This window comes from Phalacrocorax carbo, chromosome 3 (genome assembly GCF_963921805.1).
Source record: "Phalacrocorax carbo chromosome 3, bPhaCar2.1, whole genome shotgun sequence".
In the NCBI taxonomy this organism is placed as follows: Eukaryota; Metazoa; Chordata; class Aves; order Suliformes; family Phalacrocoracidae; genus Phalacrocorax; species Phalacrocorax carbo.
Window position 1 is genome coordinate 37466833 of NC_087515.1, and position 19077 is coordinate 37485909.

Genomic DNA, 19077 nt, shown 5'->3' on the forward strand with positions numbered 1-19077 from the left:
GGTGCTCCCCGTCTGCTGAGGCACGTTTTCTGCTGGCGACAGGGAGGGGAGGCGGGTGCTGCTGGGCTCGTGCGCCTTGGGGTGAGGCCAGGGCTGGGGCTGTCTCTGTCTCCTGGTGGGTGGCTGGAGGCCACGGGGCTCAGTCTGGCCCCTGACGTGATGCTGTCGGCTGTTGTAGGCACTACCTGGGGGACCGTCTCCTGGCACAAGGGCCATCTTGGCTGGAAGGAGCCATTGTGGAGCAGATTGGGCTGTGCTTCCCCAGCCGCTTCCCCCAAGAGATGCTGAGCAACTTGGCTGAGTCAGAGGAGCTCCAGCAGCAGTTTTACCTCTTCCAGCTGCAGGAGCAGGACAAGCGGCTACTGGAGCTGGACACAGGCCTGGATGAGGTGGGCGCGCTGGTGGGGGGGGAGGCTGGGGGCTGCCCGTATGCCTCGCGGGAATGGTGTGGGGCCTGTCCTGAGCTGCCCTCGTGTCCCCACGCCCAGGCACTGGGGACAACCTCGGTGGTGGATATGCCAGAGGTAAAGGTGCTGGCCCTGTCCCCACGCTGCTGGCCTGTTTCCCCATCCTGCTACATGGATGAACCTGGGAGATTTTTCTCGGCGGCCCTGAGCTCCCCCCTGGCTGCATTTGCCGACTTCTGCAGGCGGAGTGAGTGTCACGGCAGTGGGTGTGCGTGGGGGTCTTGCCGGGGCCCAGGCCCTCCACAGCAGCTCGGCCAGAAGTGGCTGGAGTGCTGGGGTGTGCTGGGAGCACCTGGCAGGGCTGGCTTCCAGCCCTTGCGCTGACACTGCCCGTGACAGGCCAGAGCCAGCTGGGCTGGGAGTGCACGAAGCCCCGGCGGTTGCAGTGGACATGGCTGGGCCACGCCGAAGTGCAGTTTGGCGACTGCGTCCTCCACGTGTCCACGCTGCAGATGTATATCCTGCTGTGTTTCAACAACGCCGAGGTAGGAGCTGGGGCTGTGGTGGGGTGTGGGAGGCAGCAGGTGCTGGAGTGTAGCAGGGCCGTGCCCTCCCTAAGTGGGGTCACCATTGGTGTTTGGGGCAGAGGCGCCCCCTCATTTGGCTGGGCCTGTGGCTGGTGGGTCTTGGCTGGCCATTCCCCTCCCATGCCCTCCTGCAGGAGGTGGCTGTGGAGGCCCTGCTGCAGGCTACGGGGCTCCCTGCTGAGCTGGTGCACCACGCACTGACACCGCTGACCCACGGCGAGGGTGCCCTGCTGCAGAGCTGCACGCCGGGAGGTAAGTGCAGGGCTGGGGCAGCCCTGGGGAGGTGCTGGGCTGAGCTCCAAGTGGGTGCTGGGGTAGGGGCACTTGTAGGGGAAGTAAGTCGGGTGGGGTGAGTCTGTTGGTGCTCGGGCCGTGGGTCTGTGTGTGGGGCTGGGTGCGGGGCCATGGGTCAGTGTGGGTGGTTGGGTCTCAGGCCTGTGTGTAGGGCTGGGGTCTGGGGCCAGGGGTTGTGTGTGTGGCTGTTGCCTGGGGCCATGTGTGGGGGACAGGAATGGGGCTGACACCTGCAAAGGCAGTCATCAGTGGGAGGCCCAGGGTTGGGTCCAACAGCCACAAGCGTGTCCTGGGGCTCCTTCAGGCCCAGCTTGGGGTTTGGCTGACCCTGGGCCGGGTGCTAGCTCCAGGTGTGCTGCGGCTCAACCAGGCAGCCCTGGCCCATGCCTCTGGCCGCCACCTGAGGCTGCTGCCCCAGCAGAGGTACCTACGGGCAGAAAGGGCTGAAGTCAGTGCCCTGGAAAGGAAGAGGAATGTCCTCTGCTGCCTCATCACCCGCATCCTTAAGGTGGAGAAGCAGCTGCACATTGACAACCTGGTGTTCAGGGTATGGAGGGCTTGAGGGGCAGAGGAGGGGGCTGCCTGGGTGCTGCACCGCACTGCAATGGAATGTGGGGCTTCCTTGCTGTTGTAGGTGATTGATGCCTGCCAGAAGGGTGAATTGGGTCCAGGGCTGCAGTTCTTGAGCTTCTGCTGCCACAGTGTGGATGTCCTGTCCTGTGTCCTGCACCTGCTGAACCAGGGCTATGTCCGGCGCCAGGATGAGAGGCCTCATGTCTTGGAATACATCTCTGCTGAGCCCACAACACCTCTTGGGGGCCAGGCACAGATGGTTTTCCAGAGCAGGCCACCAGAGGCATCTCTGGATGAGGACAGCACAGACTGCCTGTATTGGTAGGAATACATGTCACCAGGTGTGGAGGGGTGTGCTTCTCTACCCTGTGTGGACATGACGCATTTCTCCATGTCAGGCTGAATCCTGGTGTAGGCAGGTCAGAGGAGTTTCTCATGGCAATGCTGCAGGTGCCAGTGGGGCACACGCTTAGTCCAGAGGGGGCGAAGCTGCTTATGAACCAGACAGTACAGCAGGTCCAGGATACTCTGAGCATCCCGGATGATGTTGCTCGGCACCTCCTCATGCACTGCAGATGGAATGTGGATTTCCTGATCCAGTGCTATGTGGAGAACCGTGAGACCCTGCTCATCTCCTCGGGGCTGCAAGTGCAGGATGCCCAGCCCCCACCAAGCCCAGGAACCCACTGCCCAGTCTGTGTGAACCAGCTATGTCCCACTGAGAAGCCACCAACCCTCTGCTGCATGCACTACTGCTGCAAGGTGAAGGTCCTGTGGTCTTTGGCTCCTGTAACTTGGTAGGGAATTGGTGCTGCCTAGCTGGTGGCACTTGGTTGGCTTTGTTGTAAGCTGTTATGAGCTCTGTGAAAATCACCTGATACACTGTCTTTTCTTAGTTCACTTGTGTGTTTTGATCCTTCAGCTCCCGATTAGTCTGTTCCCACTTTTGTGCTTTTGAGTACTTGCCCGCGGTTTGTGGTGCTTTCGTGCACCCTCTCCTGGGTGGGGTGGGCTTCCAGGGTCACATGACCCAGGTGGTGCAGCTCCTGTTAAGTTCTGATCTCTCTTCTGCCTCCACAGCCCTGTTGGAGTGAGTATCTCACAACTCGCATTGAACAGAACATGGTTGTCAACTGTACCTGTCCCATATCTGAGTGCCGTGCGCAGCCAACTACAGCCTTCATTTATTCCATCGTTTCCTCTGAGGAGATAATAGCCAAGGTGAGGTAGGAGAGGTGGTTAATGGGTGTCCAAGCTCTATTTCATTTTGGTCAGGACTAGCAGATAATCTTGCTGCTGCTTTTCCCTTCCCATTGCTAAGACTGGCAGTGTGACAACTGAGGCAGACAGACTTTTACCCAGTGGTGTTGCTTGTCTGATCGTAGTCAATACCAGCTATTCAGGAAAGCATAACATCAGCAAAAGAGCACAGTGGTATTTCCTCTAAACATGTCTCCAGGAAACAACATCTCGGGTACATCCTTAGCTGAGGACCAGGTGACAGCAGTGGTAGGAGCTCATGACAAGAATCCTCTGCTGGTGTGTTGGAAGCAATTGTAAAATGTAAGACAAATGAAGAGAAAACATTTGAGCACTTTAATTTTATCACTGCATCAGTGACCCCAACGTCCTTTCTTTTCCATCGGTCTCTGGCTTTGAGCACCTCAGGTTTTTGTGAAGATGACAGAAATTACCACGTCAGACTTAATCTTCGCTCTAATTAAGTCTGTGTGGGTCCAGACATCTCTAAACCAGGCTTCCTGAGCTGTTCTTACTTTAGTCCTCAGCCAGCAGGGGGTAGCAGGAGGTGCTTGTTCTGAGGCAGAAGCTACTTTTTCTCCCTATTATTTCAGTTTTTAGTTATTAGAGCTGAATGCTCTCCCCATCTTATGGCAGAGCTGTGGCTGTCGTATGACATGCCACATGTCTTATCTGTTTTCCACTGCTCTGTTGTTGGACAGGTCTCCACCAGCAACTCCTCCAAAAATATTTTCTTCCACTTCCAGCATGTTACTGTCATTATGATCCTGTGTGAACAGTCATGAGGAGAAATGAACAGTAGTCATAAAGACTGCTCTACCTTATAACTTTTCTTTAAGCTTGCAAACTAGCAACCAAAATAGGCAAGGCTACAGAAGAGCATTTTCGTCAACAGATCTTCGGTATCTTATTTTCTGTAAGAAGTGCTTGGACAATTAGTGCATGTATCTGGGCAGTTCACTCCTTCTGGCTTTGCAAATCCTGTAGTCACACCTGTCTGAGAGTAGGATTTAATATCCTGTTGCTATGGCTATTTTATAAAAAAATATTATTGCAGGTCAACAGAAATTGCAGCCAATTTTAGCAAGTTGCTCTGATGCTCACTGAAACATTATCTGTTTCCCTGTTTGCTCAGTAAGTGGTATGGCTGGAGCCTTAATGCCTTGTGCAGAGTTGCACATACAGTCATAGAATAATTTAGGTTGCAATAAGCTGTGGAGATTTCTGGTCCAACCCTGTGCTCAAAATAGCCGGATTATTGTGTGAAGATATAATGCTGAAGTTAAAACATACTGCTTCAGGTTCGCTGTCCTCTGCATCTTACATTTGCGTAACTGTAGGCAGTGGTAAGATCGCCCTCTGCTGCCTTCTCCCCATACTGAACAAACTGAGCTCTCAGCCTTCCCTCATACATTCTGTGCTCCAGCCCCTTAGTGACCTATGGATGACTTTCTCTAGTCTGTTAGTGTCTGTCTTGTACTTGATACTGGGAACAGTCTGAGCTCTCCAGTTGTGTCACCAGTCCCAAAGAGCTGTGAGAAATCCCTTTTCTTGCCTGCTGGCTGCACTCTTGCTAATACAAGAATATTTGAGTTTAAACTTTTCAGGCTTGTGTTTCTATAAAACACAAACCCTGTCATGTTTCTGAAAGAGGTTTTCTCTCAGCCTTGTTTCCCTCAAGTTCCGTGAGAGTCTGTTCTCCAGAGGTAGTCTTCCATTCTGTCCCCGGGGATTCTTTACTGGGAATCATGCTATAGGGTCCATACCTGGATTCACTCCAGTGTGTGCAAAGGTTGTTCTAAGATCTGTTGGTCCGTGTCAGGCAGTACTTGGCAACTTCTTGATTGTACCTGGCTAGTTTTCTTCCCAGACCTTCCTTGGACACTTGTTCCCTCTCCTTTTGGGCTTCCTGAGAGCAGCTTTTTCTCTTACAGTTCCAGCAGGAATCCTAGATTCTCCTTAGCAGTTGCACCTCTGTCTCCTCCTCGCCAAGGAAATAGGATAGAGCAAAACTCCAGACATCTGATGATGTGAAATTCAGCCTCTGTGAAGGCTGTGATTTGGTGCTGTCTGTTGACTCAAGTACCCATTTATCTCTCTGGATACTGGTGTCTGGGCAGAAATGATCACATCGCTTATCAACAGGACACAGATGTTGACTCTCTTTGAGAAGAATGAAGTGGCTTTGTTGAGACTTTGCTTCCACCAGGCATTTTGCCATGACAGAGGCTGACATCCTTGCAGCCAGTCAATGTACACTCTCTGGTTTAGGTTGCTTGAGAGAGAGAATGAGCAAGAGAGAATAAACAAGGGAGAAATGAATGAGAGCCCTGTCTGAGCCCTTCGGTGCTCAGGTCTTGCACCTTTTCTCTCTAGTGTTTGTTGTGACCTGTCTTGTCCTTTCTGTGCCTGGTGGCTTTAGAGCTGCTCTCCAGGTATGCAAAAATCTCCGCAGGAGGGCTGTGAAGACTACAGGATTTCTTCTGAACTTCCTCTAGCTTTGTGTATGTTTGCACAGTCCTTACACTGCAGTAACTGAGCATAGAAGACTAAGCTACTATGTGCAGTATAGTTGCATCCCTGGGTCCCTACCTGAACAGTCCCTCATCAATAACCAATTTGCTTTGTCCTCTGCAGTAATGTTTAGAGGCTCTGGGCAAAGCAAGTCTCCTTCCCCTTTGCACATCATGTAACTAAGCAGAAGTCTGCTGAGGAACTTAAAATCAGAATAAGTTAAAAAGAGCACCTGATAGATTTTTATGGTGAGATGATTGGCTTGGTGGATGAGGGGAGATGTTGTTTATCTCAGCTTTAGTAAGGCTTTCTCCAGCATCTTCCACCACATCCTCATAGAAGAAAACTGATGAAGTACAAACTGGATGAGGGGACAGTGAGATGGCCTGCTGAGCTCAGAGGGTTATGATCAATGGCAGAAGGCTTAGCCTGAGGCCAGTCACCTTAGTGTAACCTTTGCTGATACTAAGGCTAACCTTGTTTAACGTCTTCGTGATTTATCTGGATGATGGGACTAAGTGTACCCCCAGCAAATGTATAGATAAACAGCTAGGAGGACTGGTTGATGCTCCAGATGGTTGTGCTGCCATTGAGGGGGACCTCAACAGACTTGAGAGCTTAGCAAACAAGAATATCATTAAGTTCAACAAAGGCCAAGCCCTGCTCCTGGGGTGGAATAACCCAGTGCAACACTCTGTGTGCTGGGGCCAACCGTCTAGAAAGCAGCCCTGTAGAAAGTCACAGTGGACAACAAGTTGAACATAAACTGGCAGTGTGCCCTTGTGGCTAAGAAGGTCCACTAACATCTTAAGTTGAATTAGGAAGAGCATTGATGGCAGGGTGAGGAAGGTGATCCTTCTCCTCTACCTGGTGAGACCACATGTGGAGTACTATGTTCATTTCTGGGCTCACCAGCACAAGAAAGATGTGACATACTGGGGAGAATCCAGCAAAAGGCCACAAAGATGATTTAGGTTTGGGAACACCTCTAGGAGAAGCTGAGAGAGCTGGGCTTGTTTAGCCTGGAAAAGCAAAGGCTTGGGGTGGAGCTTAGCAACATGTGTAAATACACAAATGGGATTAAGGAACCAGATTCTTCCTGGTGATATCCAGTGAAAGCATAAGAGGCAGTGGGCACTAATGTAAATATGAGGAGTTCCATTTAAACATCAGAAATTTTTTTTAACAGTAAGGGTAATGGGACATTGGAACAGGTTGGACAGAGAGGCTGTAGTCTCTATCTTTGGGTATGTTCAAAACCCAACTGGACATGGTCCTGAGCAATTCTGCTTTGAGCTGGAGGGGTTGAACTAGTTTTCATGTCCAGAAGTGTGTTCCAACCTCAGCTATTCTGTGATTATGTGAAGGAGCCTCCAGGTGTAACACAAGGGGTGGGGAATTTACACAAAGGGAATGAAAGTAAACTAATATAGTGCTGTTCTGGTGCGAGCAGTAGTTCAGTCAGATGTAGAGCCCAGAGGCACCAGACCCCAGCTGTAAGACCTAACCATGCAGCTTCTCTGCCTTAAATCTCCCTCGTGGCTTCTTATTACAGTATGAAAAAGCCCTCCTCAGAGGCTATGTTGAGTGTTGCTCCAACCTGACATGGTGCACCAACCCTCAGGGCTGTGATCAGATCCTCCTTAAGGATGGACTTGGTTATGGGGCAGCCTGTTCCAAGTGCTCCTGGATATCCTGCTTCAACTGCAACTTTCCAGAGGTGAGGCTGAGCTGAATCATGGGCAATACTGTCTTGGGTTTGGCACACATCATTCTGCTTTTGTGTGTTTGACTGTCTCTCTCTTTCAGGCCCACTATCCTGCCAGCTGCAGCCACATGTCTCAGTGGGTGGATGACGATGGATACTATGAGGGAATGACAAGTGAAGCCCAAAGCAAACATCTGGCTAAGCTCATTTCGAAGCACTGCCCAAGCTGCCAGGCTCAGATAGAGAAAAATGAGGGGTGCCTGCAGTGAGTATCCTTTCTTTGTTTGCTGCTGCAGACAAGAGAGGGTAGACATACAGTTAGGTCCATTGAGCCTCTTTTTTTTTTTTTCTTAGCAGTTACTGCAGGTCTGTTTTATAGTTTTAGAGGAATGAGCGATTGCTTTTAATTCCTAGGAAAAGGAAAATGTTCCCCAGCATTCAGAGTTAAAGCCATTGATAGCTTTGTAGTAGAATGACAACTCATTTTGCAGTACCTTTTTGCAGTGTGCCCTTGTCTGCTCTTGGAATCTGCTATAGACACGCAGATGTACAGGTTAGGGGAGTGGATATCTTGGCACTGTTTTTTCTTTCATGCTTACCTATTCCTGTAACTTTAAGGAATTTTCTTTTAACTACCTCGTTTGAATTGGCTTGGATCTCTGGCAGCTTTTTACATGATAGGGGAGTTACCTCCAGCTTTGAAGCCAGGGCTTAGGAGTCGCTGTGTGTTTCTTCCTTGCACTGGCACAGCCCTTAGTGCTCAGCAGTGATTTGTCCCCACACGTGTGGCCCTAGAGCCGTGCAGTGCTGCTCTGCACTGTGGAGTACTGCATTGCTGAGGGAAAAGGCGAGCTGCTCATGTGGATCTTGCTTCAAACTCTGGAATGCTAAGTCCACCCTTCAAGTACTTGTTAAATTGCTACTGTGAGATCATGCTGCCAGTTTACCCAGCTCATTTTTGGAGACACAATGACTGGTTTTAAGCATCATCTGCTTCCAGCAAAGACTTTAAAAAAATACTTGCAGGGAAATGCATAGTACTAAGTGAATGGGAGTGACTGGGTTGCACCATCGCAGTCATCCCCTGCAATCTAGGGGAGCACTGTGAGGAACTTCTGCAAATGTGCTGTTAGGACTGAGTGGTTTCCATTGTTTTTCTCCTACCATGCAGTATGACATGTGCAAAGTGTAATCATGGCTTCTGTTGGCGTTGCCTCAAGCCCTGGAAGCCAACTCATAAGGATTATTACAACTGCTCTGCTATGGTGAGTGGTTTCTTATATCCCAGTGGTTCATGCTTGTGTTTAGATGCACCTGGCCTCTTGGAGAGAGGGTGAGGATCTTCACTTGTGCTCTTTACTATGGACTTTGTGCACTTGCCAGCAATATTGATACTATTGTGGAAGTCTCTGTGTGCGGTAGCCATTTCTGGGCAACTCTGGTTCTTGAGGGAAATTGCTACAAGTTACTTCTACCTTTCCTTTCAGGTGAGTAAAGCAGCTTGGCAGGAGAAGCGTTTTCAGGATTACAATGAGAGATGCACTTTTCATCATCATGCAAGGGTAAGGCCTCCTCCTTCCTTTGCAGATGCTGACTCTGTTGCCTTAGTACTGGTGAGCAGGACAGTTTCTGTTGTGTCTCAGTGTGTTTCACCTGAAGCTGAGAAGCAGGCTTCAGATCCAGGTGGGGATGCCAGGTCATTTCACCCTTGCTCTGATGTAATGGGTAGTTCTTGGCCTGCTTTCCTCTACCAGGCCTGTTGTGGAAACTGAACACCTAACTTGTAGCGTTCATGTGCTCAAACTGATGCAGTACTTGGAAGCAATGGCAACTGAAGGGCTGAAGGCTTAATTTTGTCTAGAGCTGAGATACTGTAAAAGGTTGAAGTGATAGCACAGTAGAGATGTCATAGTTGGATGCAGTAAATGCTCTTCTGCTGCCTGTATCTTCTGGGGTGGCACTTCAGGATGCTTAGCAGTTATCTGCATGGAAGGTGCTATTTTTTCGACCTTGTGGAGCTTGACATTGACTCTTTTTTTTCCCCTGCTCTGTCATTGCAGGAATTTGCCATGAGTTTGAGGAACAGGGTTTCTTCCGTCAGTGAGATGCCAAAAATTAGGACTTTGACCTTTGTTCTTGATGCCTGCAAAGTGCTAGAACAGGCACGGAAGGTAAGGTTGGATAACAGGCTTGCTGAGGTTTAGGCCTAATTTTGTTGGCACGTTTTATGCCTCTCTGAAAGTGAGGAGATGCCAACCTTGCTCTACTCCAAAAAAGGGGAGACAGAAAATGCTCGAGGGGAATAATAGCATCAGGATGGGAAGAGCTCATGTCTGCCTTTTCCTGCTGTCACTGTGAGTTGGACTCTGTCTGCAGTGTTCCTTACAGTCAGGCCATAGGGTTTGGAGCTTAGCTCAAGCTGACACCGTGGAATCAGCACAAGGATTTAGGGTTTTCATATACTGGGTTTGGTCCATTTGAATTTGAAATGCCTCAGTGGTGGCACTTACTTTCTGAAAATACTTCTGATGCTGTGTTACAGTTAGGAAGTCCCTTTTGATGCTCATGCTATGATTTTCCTTTCTTAAATTCATTTCATGAGCCATAGGTGTTTTGGGAGCACTGAGTTACCTACTGCATGCCCTAATAACAACATTAGGAAGGATTTGCAGTGCAGCCACTGGATTTGTGCAGTAAGCCTGTGACAGCATAGGCCTGCAATGCCTTCTGTCCCCTGAAACATAAGATGATGAGAATTGCCTTTGCAGTTTTGCTTTTGCAGTGTGTACCTTGCTTATGCAGGCAGAGTTGATTTTTGAGAGAGGCGTGTGGAACAAGGGTGTCCGACCCTGTTCTTTTCAGTATGGCATTCTCTGTTTTTGCCAGGATGTATATATCACTGTTGCTTGCTGCTGCTGGCTTTTCTGGCCCATTTCTTTAAATGGAAACAGTGGTCTTGTTTCCTGCTGGGTGCCTGGATGGCTTTAGGAGTTGTTCATAATAGGAGTTTGTCACTTGTTGAAATGCCTTTGTTGTGGGCTCTTGGTGCTGTGTAACACCATGCCTGCTTCCCCTTGGGCTCAGTTCATCACCACTTGATTTCGACCTGGGCTGCCCAGCAATGTGCAGATTGTGTGCTGGTTGTTTTGACTCTCTGCCAGCTAGTCAGTCACACTTGCTATGCATTTACAGGCTGTGTTCTTGTGATGGTTCACAGGTGGGAACAATCAGTTTCAGACTTCAGTACAAAATAATTACACATTCATTGCCAGTCCTATGGGTAGCTCTAGGTATCCTGGCACTGCTGTCATTTGGCATAACGGTTCACTGGGCTATCACCACAGACAAGAAGCACTGCCAGGCTTCTCTCAGCCACTGAGAAGTAATGAAGTCTGGAAGGGTGTGATGCCAGTCTCTTCTTGCCCACTTTGAAGCTGAAGGAGGATGCTTATAGCATGATCTGTATTGCTCCAGGTGCTGGCCTACTCCTGTGTGTACAGCTACTATAACCAGGACACTGAGAGCATGGATATTGTGGAACAGCAGACTGAGAGCCTAGAGCTGCACACTAATGCTCTGCAGATCCTTCTGGGTAAGTCCTGCAGCCTCTCCAAAGCAGACTTGTATTCCTAGCTGGCTGGTTCAAAGGGTGGCAGCTCTGTAGTGGGGCAATATCATACACACCAGCACCCAGCTGGTCTCTCTCACTTCTCCCAGCCCATTTTTGTCTTCTCAATGTCATTTCTGGGAAGTCCACTGAAGCAGTTTGGCTGCTTATGGAGGTTGATGCAGTAAGGAGCAATGTATTCCCTTCTGAAAGATTAATGTATGTGCACAGGAGACCTCAGTAGCTGTGACTGGCTTCATAATCAGAGCCAAGGGACTGGGCCTCTGCTTAAGAGTGTGGAAAGCAGTGTGATTTTGTTGACCTTCAATTGCAGAGGAAACCCTGCTGCAGTACCAGGACCTGGTCTCTTCTCTTCAGCTCCTGAAAGCAGAGCATTTCAGTACTGGTTTGGAGTTGGTACACCAGATCAAGGAGCGTCTCTTTGCAATTCTCTGGCACTCCACACAGGTGAAGTCCACATGCCCATTAGTGGCGTGTCTTACTCTGGTCTAGTTTGATCTTGGGCAAGCCTAGAAAGGGGCTTGATCAGCTGGGGATAGGCTCTCAGTGCTGTGTGTATGTAGGGAAGGGGTTTGCAAGACAGAATACACCCCAAATTGCATATTGTCTCTCTCTTCTGGCTGTTCTTCCATGCTAGCAGGATTTCCATGTTGGGCTCCAGACTTTGGCAGATCCTGGTCAGAGAAAGGTGAAACTCTCAAATGTGCCTACTTCAGCCCCTGCCTGCATAGGGTGAGTTTTCTTAGCACGGTAACAAGGAAAGGTGGGTGAGTGCAGACAAAAAGCAGGTGAGCAGAGTTTTCTCCAGTGCTTGCTGTCATACAAAAGAGTTAACAACAGATACTGATTACTTGCATCCTATGTTGTGGTTTGAGATAACAATGTAAGTGACATAGTGGTGTAGGGAGACCAGCAAAACCTCTGCTTGGTATGCAGCTATGGTCAAGAAAGCTCCATCACTGGCAGACCAAGTTATGGAAATTGCTTTCCCTGGACTCTCTTGGGTCTCTGTGGAGAGTCCCACCCTTTCTTCAGAGGTGTATCGGAGATCTAGGAGGTGTCTAGATGAGAGAAGCAAGAATAAGAACATACATGGGGGGAGATGTAAGGGCCTGACGTCTATTTTACAAAGGGAATGGAGAGGAGGTGATACAGCTGGTAAAATAATGTGTTGAGAGGTGAAATGAATGGTTTAGTTTCCTTCTAGAGTACTGAGCTGGCAGGTGTTAAGTATGACTAAGGCGATGAGTTCAAAACAAAGTCCATTCCTGTATGACACGCTGTTTAAACCAGGAAACACATCTGGCATCTGCTATCCCAGTGTGACCAATCCCCTCTGACAGCTGCTGTTTCCAGGAGCTGAACAGGGTGCTGCGTGTTGCAAAAAAGAATGACAACTTAGTCAAGAGACACTCTGTTTCAGAGCAGGGTTTCTGGTCCTCTTGGAATGAGGCTGGGACACCAGAACCGGTGGCAGACTGCAGCTTGTTGACCCAGTCACAGGTGGCGCTCTGACACAGCCCTGTGCTTGCATGCATGGATAAGGCCATTTAATTGCCTTCTCCAAGTTGCATCTGCATGGCTGCGGTGTTCCTGAGGCATGGCTTTAGATGGGGATGCTGAGGGGATGGTAGCAGGGAGGATGAGGGTGGTGTGGGGATGGGTTGTGGTTGCTGCTCACAGCTGGGGCTCTGCTCTGATGGCTCTCCTCTTCTATAGGCAAAAACGTACCATCTTGTGTGACTCCCCCAACACGGATGAAGGTGGCAAAGAGGTTGAAGATGAGGAGTATGAACCTCAGTGGCAGGAAGACTATGATGATGACGACGATGACCTTGATGAAGACAACTTTCTGTTTGATGATGAGTCAGATAACCTTGATTGTGACTCCTACTTTGATGATGATGATGCCTATGACTAGAAGTGAGCTATCACCCAGCCGGCCAGCCTGGGCTTCTGCCTCTATTCTGTGTCTACCAGTTTGTATTAGTGTCTTTCATCAAAGACAGGGAGGAGCTTTCAGGCAGGGCAAAGAGGCAATTCCTCTGGGGCCTGTTTGCTTGGTGACTCCCCTTTAATATGCAGAAACATTGCTCTGGACAGGTGGGCTGCATTACTGTGGCCACCTCTGTCAGAAAGACATCTCCTCACCTTTCTCCCTGTCTCCATTTCTGTCCATAGGTATCTAATTGAGTTAGAAAGTCACAGTCCAGCTGCAAAGTGAGGACTGCTTGCCACCTGTTAAAGGACTGTTTGGTGTCCTTGGGTATGCTCTCCCCACGTGAATGTGGCATATGTCCTAGCATGACACTGTCTAATCCAGCCAGTGTCTAGAAATACTGTCAAGTGATGTGTTTACACTTAAGTCAAAGCCTTCCATCTGGAGCTGGTGGAATCCCCTCCAGAGCCACAGATGTGGTTCAGTGCATTTCTCTGGTTCAGAGGGACAGCTTTTTTGCTGTTGTTTGGAGTTGTGGCCTTCTCTACTATGAAGCAGGATGGGCTGCTATGAATGGCAGGACTGTTTTTAAGTGTATAAATGTATGCACACACACACACATATATGAGATATATATATATATATGCAGAAGGTGTTCAGAAAATACTTTATCTTTGCAAAAAAGAAAACCCTGAGCAACAAGGGTTGCAAAAAGTTCTGTTTAAAAAAGAAAGTTTTCTTCTATGACAAGCTTCCTTGTTGTCTGTGGGGAATATGGGTATGAAGGGAGAGCAAGAGTTATTTGTGAAATTGGTGTGGGTTTGGGATCATCGCCCAGGCCACACAGTCTGCCCTGCACAGTGGCTTTTCCTTCCTGAGCAGTTTAGGGAAGAGTAAGAGGTACGGGGAGGGGAGGGAAAGAAACGCAGATGGGGCTGGTGTTTCTGGGAGCAGGTGCAAGACAGAATGCCTGCATGTTGATGAAGGTGGTAACATCTGGTGCCCAGCAGGAGGCAGATGTGGGATTGCTGTTGTGGCTTGAGGGGTGATGTGGAGGTTTTGTGGGATTGTTTTGGAGATACAGGGCTCTTCTCAGGCCTTGGGTATCATCTGGGAGGGATGTGGGGTTGTTAGGGGATGTTGGGCAGGGGACAACTGCCAGGGGCAGACTAGGGAAAGGTGACAGATTTTTCCACTGCCCCCCCACCTCCTTGTTCCTAGTCCTGCATGGGTTTCAGCCAGGAGCCTGAACCCCAGAATCTGTCATGGTGGAAGTCCCAGCCCTGGCCCTATATGTGGCAAATAAGTTCCCTCCCCACAACCAGAGAGTGATGGCTCTCTGGGCCACTATGGGGAGAGATATGGTGGGGATGCCCAGATACCCTCATCTTCCCTAGCATGACCAGTCCTTAGCAGGAACAGCCTGAATTCTCCAGGTTGTTGGGGACAGAGCAGAACATATATGCCCAAGTTCCTCATCCCCTGTCTCCTAGATGCCTGCTTAAAACCCAAAAAGTCAAAGATTGTGAGGCCCTGCTTTTATGGACAAAATTTGTACTGAAAATCAAGATCAAGCTCCGTGGGAGGTTTCTGTCCTCCTTGAGCTCGCCTTAGGATACCTGTGTTACGGTTTGATGGGTGTACTGCCCCAGTCAAACTCTCTACCTGACGCTGTCCCTGGAACAGGTCGTGCCAGGCACTTGGCATCAGAAGTGAGAGCCCTTTGGGGCTCACCCCCTGCAAACCTCACTGGGTAAGTGGAAAAAATGATCAGTTTTATTTCACTGCAAACTGGAACATGCCCTGAGCTGCACAACTGTGGGGCCTCCCATTTATTCTACACCTCTGAAGTATCTTCACAGCACCAGACTAGGGTTGTGCTCAACAGGGTCTTCTTTCCCTGCTGATTCTTTCAAGCCTGTTCTCTTGGCTGTGGTTTCACTGGCTAGTAAGTAGGGACAGTGGGTTCCTCCATTCATGCATATCACTAATTGGATGATGAGGCATTTGGCTATTGATCCCATGTAAATTACATGTTCCTTTTCCGGCTAAGTGAGGTAGCCTAGGTAAAGCTGGTTGATTTTGTTGGCAGATAAGATTATGCATCATGATTACCAAGTTCTCTTTTATTCCCTACCTACTATCCCATCTACCTCCATTACTTCCGATGAGCATCCATCTTCCTAGATCATGACAACCCATGGATGTTACTTATTTACGGTCAAATGAGTTCACACGTAACTTGTAAAGATACGTACGTTATCTACAGATGTGCTACCTGCCCACCTTCCTTTCTTCTTTTACATTCTTTTCTTCCCCTTCCCCCCTTCCTTATTTCCTTCTGTCTTCACTGCTCCCCTTCCCCCCCATCCTATCCTTCCTACTTTCTCCTCTTTTTATAGCCCTCTGTCCTCACTTTACATACTCTTCCTTCCCTGTGCCCAGCACCTGGGGCCCCACACAGAACTGGCAAAGACAGACGGCTGTTGATGGCCCTCACCTTCTCTTGGCAGCTCCTTCACTGCCCCACTGACACTGATGTTCTGCACTTGTTCTACTACCTCACCATCACCCGCACCTCAAACAGAGCCTATATCCAAAAGAGTAAACTGCCAGCTCCTGCTTACAGACAGATGTGGCAAAGAAGCAACTGAGAAAATTATCTTTTAAAAAAGTCCTACTTCAGTGGCTACATCTCTGGCTCCACCACATTAGAAAACAAAACAACAAAACCCCATCAAAATAATACACATGGAGAAGAAAGGCATTGCTGAATCCCCTCACCCCCATTATAATCATCTTGTAGTGCCTACATCACTGACGGAAAAAACAGTTTTCAATGCAATTCCTGTCCTTGCACATCCCTGTTTTAAGACAACCAGATTGGACTGTTATAATGTTCCATGCAGCTCCTTTTTAGTCTTAACAGATCTATGTGCTCCATGCAAAAGATGTTTCAACAACTTCATTAACCTTTTCTTCTGAATTTGGGTCCCAGTCAGACTCTTCATCAGTAGACTCACACTCCTCTTCCTCATCATCCAGCAAGCTGTCATTAAGGTCATGTTCATTTGGTTCATCGTCACCATTATTGTTGCCATCTTTCTCCACAGCCCTTTTTCCTGTAGGGACAAAAATGTAATCTATTAATGAATCATAAATACAGAACAAAAGAAACCTCCCAGAGACCACCAAGTTAGTCTGTCTCCTCAAGAGGAGAGAATCAACTAAGGCACCCTACCCAGTACTGACATTTTGGGGTTCATGTCTAAGGGTCTCATGAAAAGCTGTGCTATCTTTGACCCCTTCTTTAGCACTTGTCTGATCACTTAGAAAGTTTCTCTTCTTGGCTTTAATCCCAGCCTCTTCTTACAGAGGAGCCAGAAGATTTTACCTGTCTCCCTGCTTCACCTTTTATTTCTTTCCACTTACTCCCTAAATTTTCTCTAGCATATACTGCACATTACCTTTACTTTCCCCTTCAGCTGTCCTGCCTTCTTTTGCTGCATCTGTTTGTTGATGCTCTTCTCTAGAAAGTGATCCTTTTTCGCAAGGTCTTGGCCCAGACAAAGCTGCAGGTAAGGCACTGCCTGTTCTGGGAAGACAAAAGGTACTGCTGTGTGGTCAGTCTACACTCACCTGGTTAATAAAACACACCACTCATCCAGAGCTGCATGGTGATGCACCCCCAAAAATGCTAGGTGATGACGCTCCCCAAAAGAGTGAGACAGTGAAGTTCCCAAAAAAGCACAATGCTGAAGCTTCCTTAAAAAAAGCCAGACAATGATGCACCCAAATAAAGCCAGATGGTGAAGCGCTCCAAAAAGACCCAAAATGGTGGAGGGCTCCAAAAAAGCCCCAGGGGTGGAGAGCTCCAAAAAACCCAAATAATGAAGGACTGCAAAAAAAAAAACATACAGAGAATGACTGAAAAAAACTAAATGGTGATGTACTCCTCCAGGACAGTGTGGTAATGCACTCAAAAAATGTCAGGTGGTGTAGCATAAGAAAGCCAAACCGTAAAGGGCTCCCAACACCCAAAATTCTGAAGTTCTTCCAAAAAAGCCCTAGCTGAAGAGCTCCCAAAAAGCACTGGGGGAGAGAGAGTGGACCTCCAAAAAAGCACCAGGGTGCTCCAAAGAACCCAAGAAATGGAAGGCTCTGAAAAGGCCCTGGGATGGAGCACTTCCAAAAAGCACAGGGATGAAGTGCTTTAGAATATCCAAACAGTGAAGCTCTATGAAAAAGCCCTATGCTAGAGAGCACCCAGAACACCTTCAGGAAGGCTGGAGCACTTCCAGAAAGCCCTGGGGCAGAAAGCTCCAAAAAATCCAGGAGATGGAGGGCTCCAAAAAAGCCCCAAGGTGGAGAGTTCCCAAAAAACCCAAACAGGGCTGTACAGTGAATTGGTCCAAAAAATGCTGTGTGGTGATGCGTTCCTCCAGGCTGATCCAGTGATGCACTCCAATAAGAACTGGGCATTTTATCACTCCAAAACCCCCCCCAAAAGTGCCACACAATGAAATACTCTGAAAAAAGCCAAATGGTGAAGCACTTCTCCAGGGCCATACATTGAGGCAGTCCTCGCATGTTTCAAAACGAGTGTGGGCAATCCTAGAAAACAGCAGTGGAATAAGTATTGTTATTCCTGTTTGAAAATTCTTAGCCAACAACTGTACAATGTTCCTGTCAATTTCCTAGAGACAGTAATTCCTAGCAAGCCCTGTGAAAGTCCTTGAATGCATCCCAATTCATCATCTCTCAGCGGTTCCTGGGAAATACATCATTTCTCCCTTGTTTTTCTGTGCCAAGGAACAACACTGCACATTCCCACAATGGAAATGCTGCCTGCGCTTAGCCAGACTACACCTGATGGGGATACAAGTGCCACATCTCTCCCCAGACCCCTGCTATTTATTGCACAGGGATTAGCCAACTCTGTCACCAACCGCTCTTAATGCTTCCTAAAGAGCTTTCATCCTTCACATGTGGCAACTGCGCAGAGGCACAACCCACTTCCCTGCCTTTGAAGAAACCTGCAACTCACAGTCAGCCATTTCTGGCTGAGATACAAGGTGGCCCCCAAAACATTCTCCTCAGCCCCTTCAAATGACCACCTGGAGTGCTCTCATTTCACCTGGGAGTCGCTTCCCCACTCCTCCGGTGACCCTCGTTCGCCCTTGCTGTTCACCTGCTACCCAAGAGATACACAAGCCACACAAAATCCACATCTGTGTCAATGCAGAAGGCTCAGTGGAGCTCCCCAGGCTGAAACTAGAAGACATTCAGACAGCAGAGACTTGGCAGACAGACAAAAGGGTTTGGACTATGTCCCTGCTTTCCATCCTTAGGTTGAACAGAACTTGACCATATATATTTACACAGAGAAGTGTATGTATGTGTGTGTATATATACACACACAGAGACAGAGAAACTCAGGAAAGTCTTGCTTAGTTTTTTGCATCTGTGAATGGGGCATAAACAAAAGTGCGTGTACTTTACATGGAAACAAAAAGGTCTCACCTTGCCTGGATGAAGCTTTCTTAATTTCATTTACATTATCTGTTGGTTGTGTATATTCTACACACAGAACAAGTCCTGTATTGCCCAAGTGAGGCAACTTCTGTCTGGATATAAAATACACACAGCTAGGGCACCATCTAGATACCTTTGTATGCGTAGGATATATACAGACAACATGCAGCAAGTATAAACAGAATATATATGGATAGACATACAGAGATACATGCAAATACATGTCCTTCGAGACTACAGATACACACACCTGCACACATGATCTATATATTTTATTGCTGGGAAAAGAAGCCTCAACTGATCTTATCTCACTGGGGCTTTTCCCCCTTTCTCTAGGCATAAAAAAGTATACAGACACAGGAAGTACAACCATGCTTTTCTCTTCATACATGCACAGAACATACAGAATAGACATACAAATAGATATACAATAAGCCCTTCGTGATTTATGAAGATGATCTCTACTTCCTATGTATCTGAAATGCCTTGTGATAATGACTACAGAGCAGGAACAATGAGAGTAATGACAGCCAAAATCCAACTTACCACTATCTGTGTGTATCCTGCACTATATTTTTGTAGGCGAGTATATCAATCAGCGTGCGCCTTCAAAATGCCTGTCATTTTGCCAA

At 48.3% G+C, this 19077-nt stretch overlaps 2 protein-coding genes across 6 annotated transcripts in view; one reads left to right on the forward strand and one right to left on the reverse strand.

Annotated features, from left to right (window-relative positions):
- Positions 1–13654, forward strand: part of LOC104052233 (cullin-9) — a 35932-nt gene extending 22278 nt beyond the window's left edge. For 3 of the 5 annotated variants that reach the window (XM_064446581.1, XM_064446579.1, XM_064446582.1), the window contains exons 26-42: positions 179–389; positions 489–654; positions 807–952; positions 1129–1246; positions 1633–1835; positions 1923–2182; positions 2260–2623; positions 2942–3082; positions 7191–7355; positions 7445–7608; positions 8515–8608; positions 8831–8905; positions 9404–9514; positions 10818–10935; positions 11285–11418; positions 11609–11703; positions 12691–13654. In XM_064446581.1, coding sequence (XP_064302651.1) covers positions 179–389; positions 489–654; positions 807–952; positions 1129–1246; positions 1633–1835; positions 1923–2182; positions 2260–2623; positions 2942–3082; positions 7191–7355; positions 7445–7608; positions 8515–8608; positions 8831–8905; positions 9404–9514; positions 10818–10935; positions 11285–11418; positions 11609–11703; positions 12691–12892 — 2767 coding nt within the window. In that variant the 3' untranslated portion in view covers positions 12893–13654. The remainder of the gene's footprint in view (positions 1–178; positions 390–488; positions 655–806; positions 953–1128; positions 1247–1632; positions 1836–1922; positions 2183–2259; positions 2624–2941; positions 3083–7190; positions 7356–7444; positions 7609–8514; positions 8609–8830; positions 8906–9403; positions 9515–10817; positions 10936–11284; positions 11419–11608; positions 11704–12690) is intronic. The other 2 variants (XM_064446583.1, XM_064446584.1) reach the window with 1 other exon arrangement.
- A 2894-nt stretch (positions 13655–16548) lies between these two features.
- The window catches only part of MRPS5 (mitochondrial ribosomal protein S5), a 1175798-nt gene continuing 1173269 nt past the window's right edge, over positions 16549–19077 (reverse strand). Inside the window, exon 12 of the mRNA XM_064446598.1 lies at positions 16549–18537. The gene's annotated coding sequence lies outside the window, so the exon portion shown is untranslated. The remainder of the gene's footprint in view (positions 18538–19077) is intronic.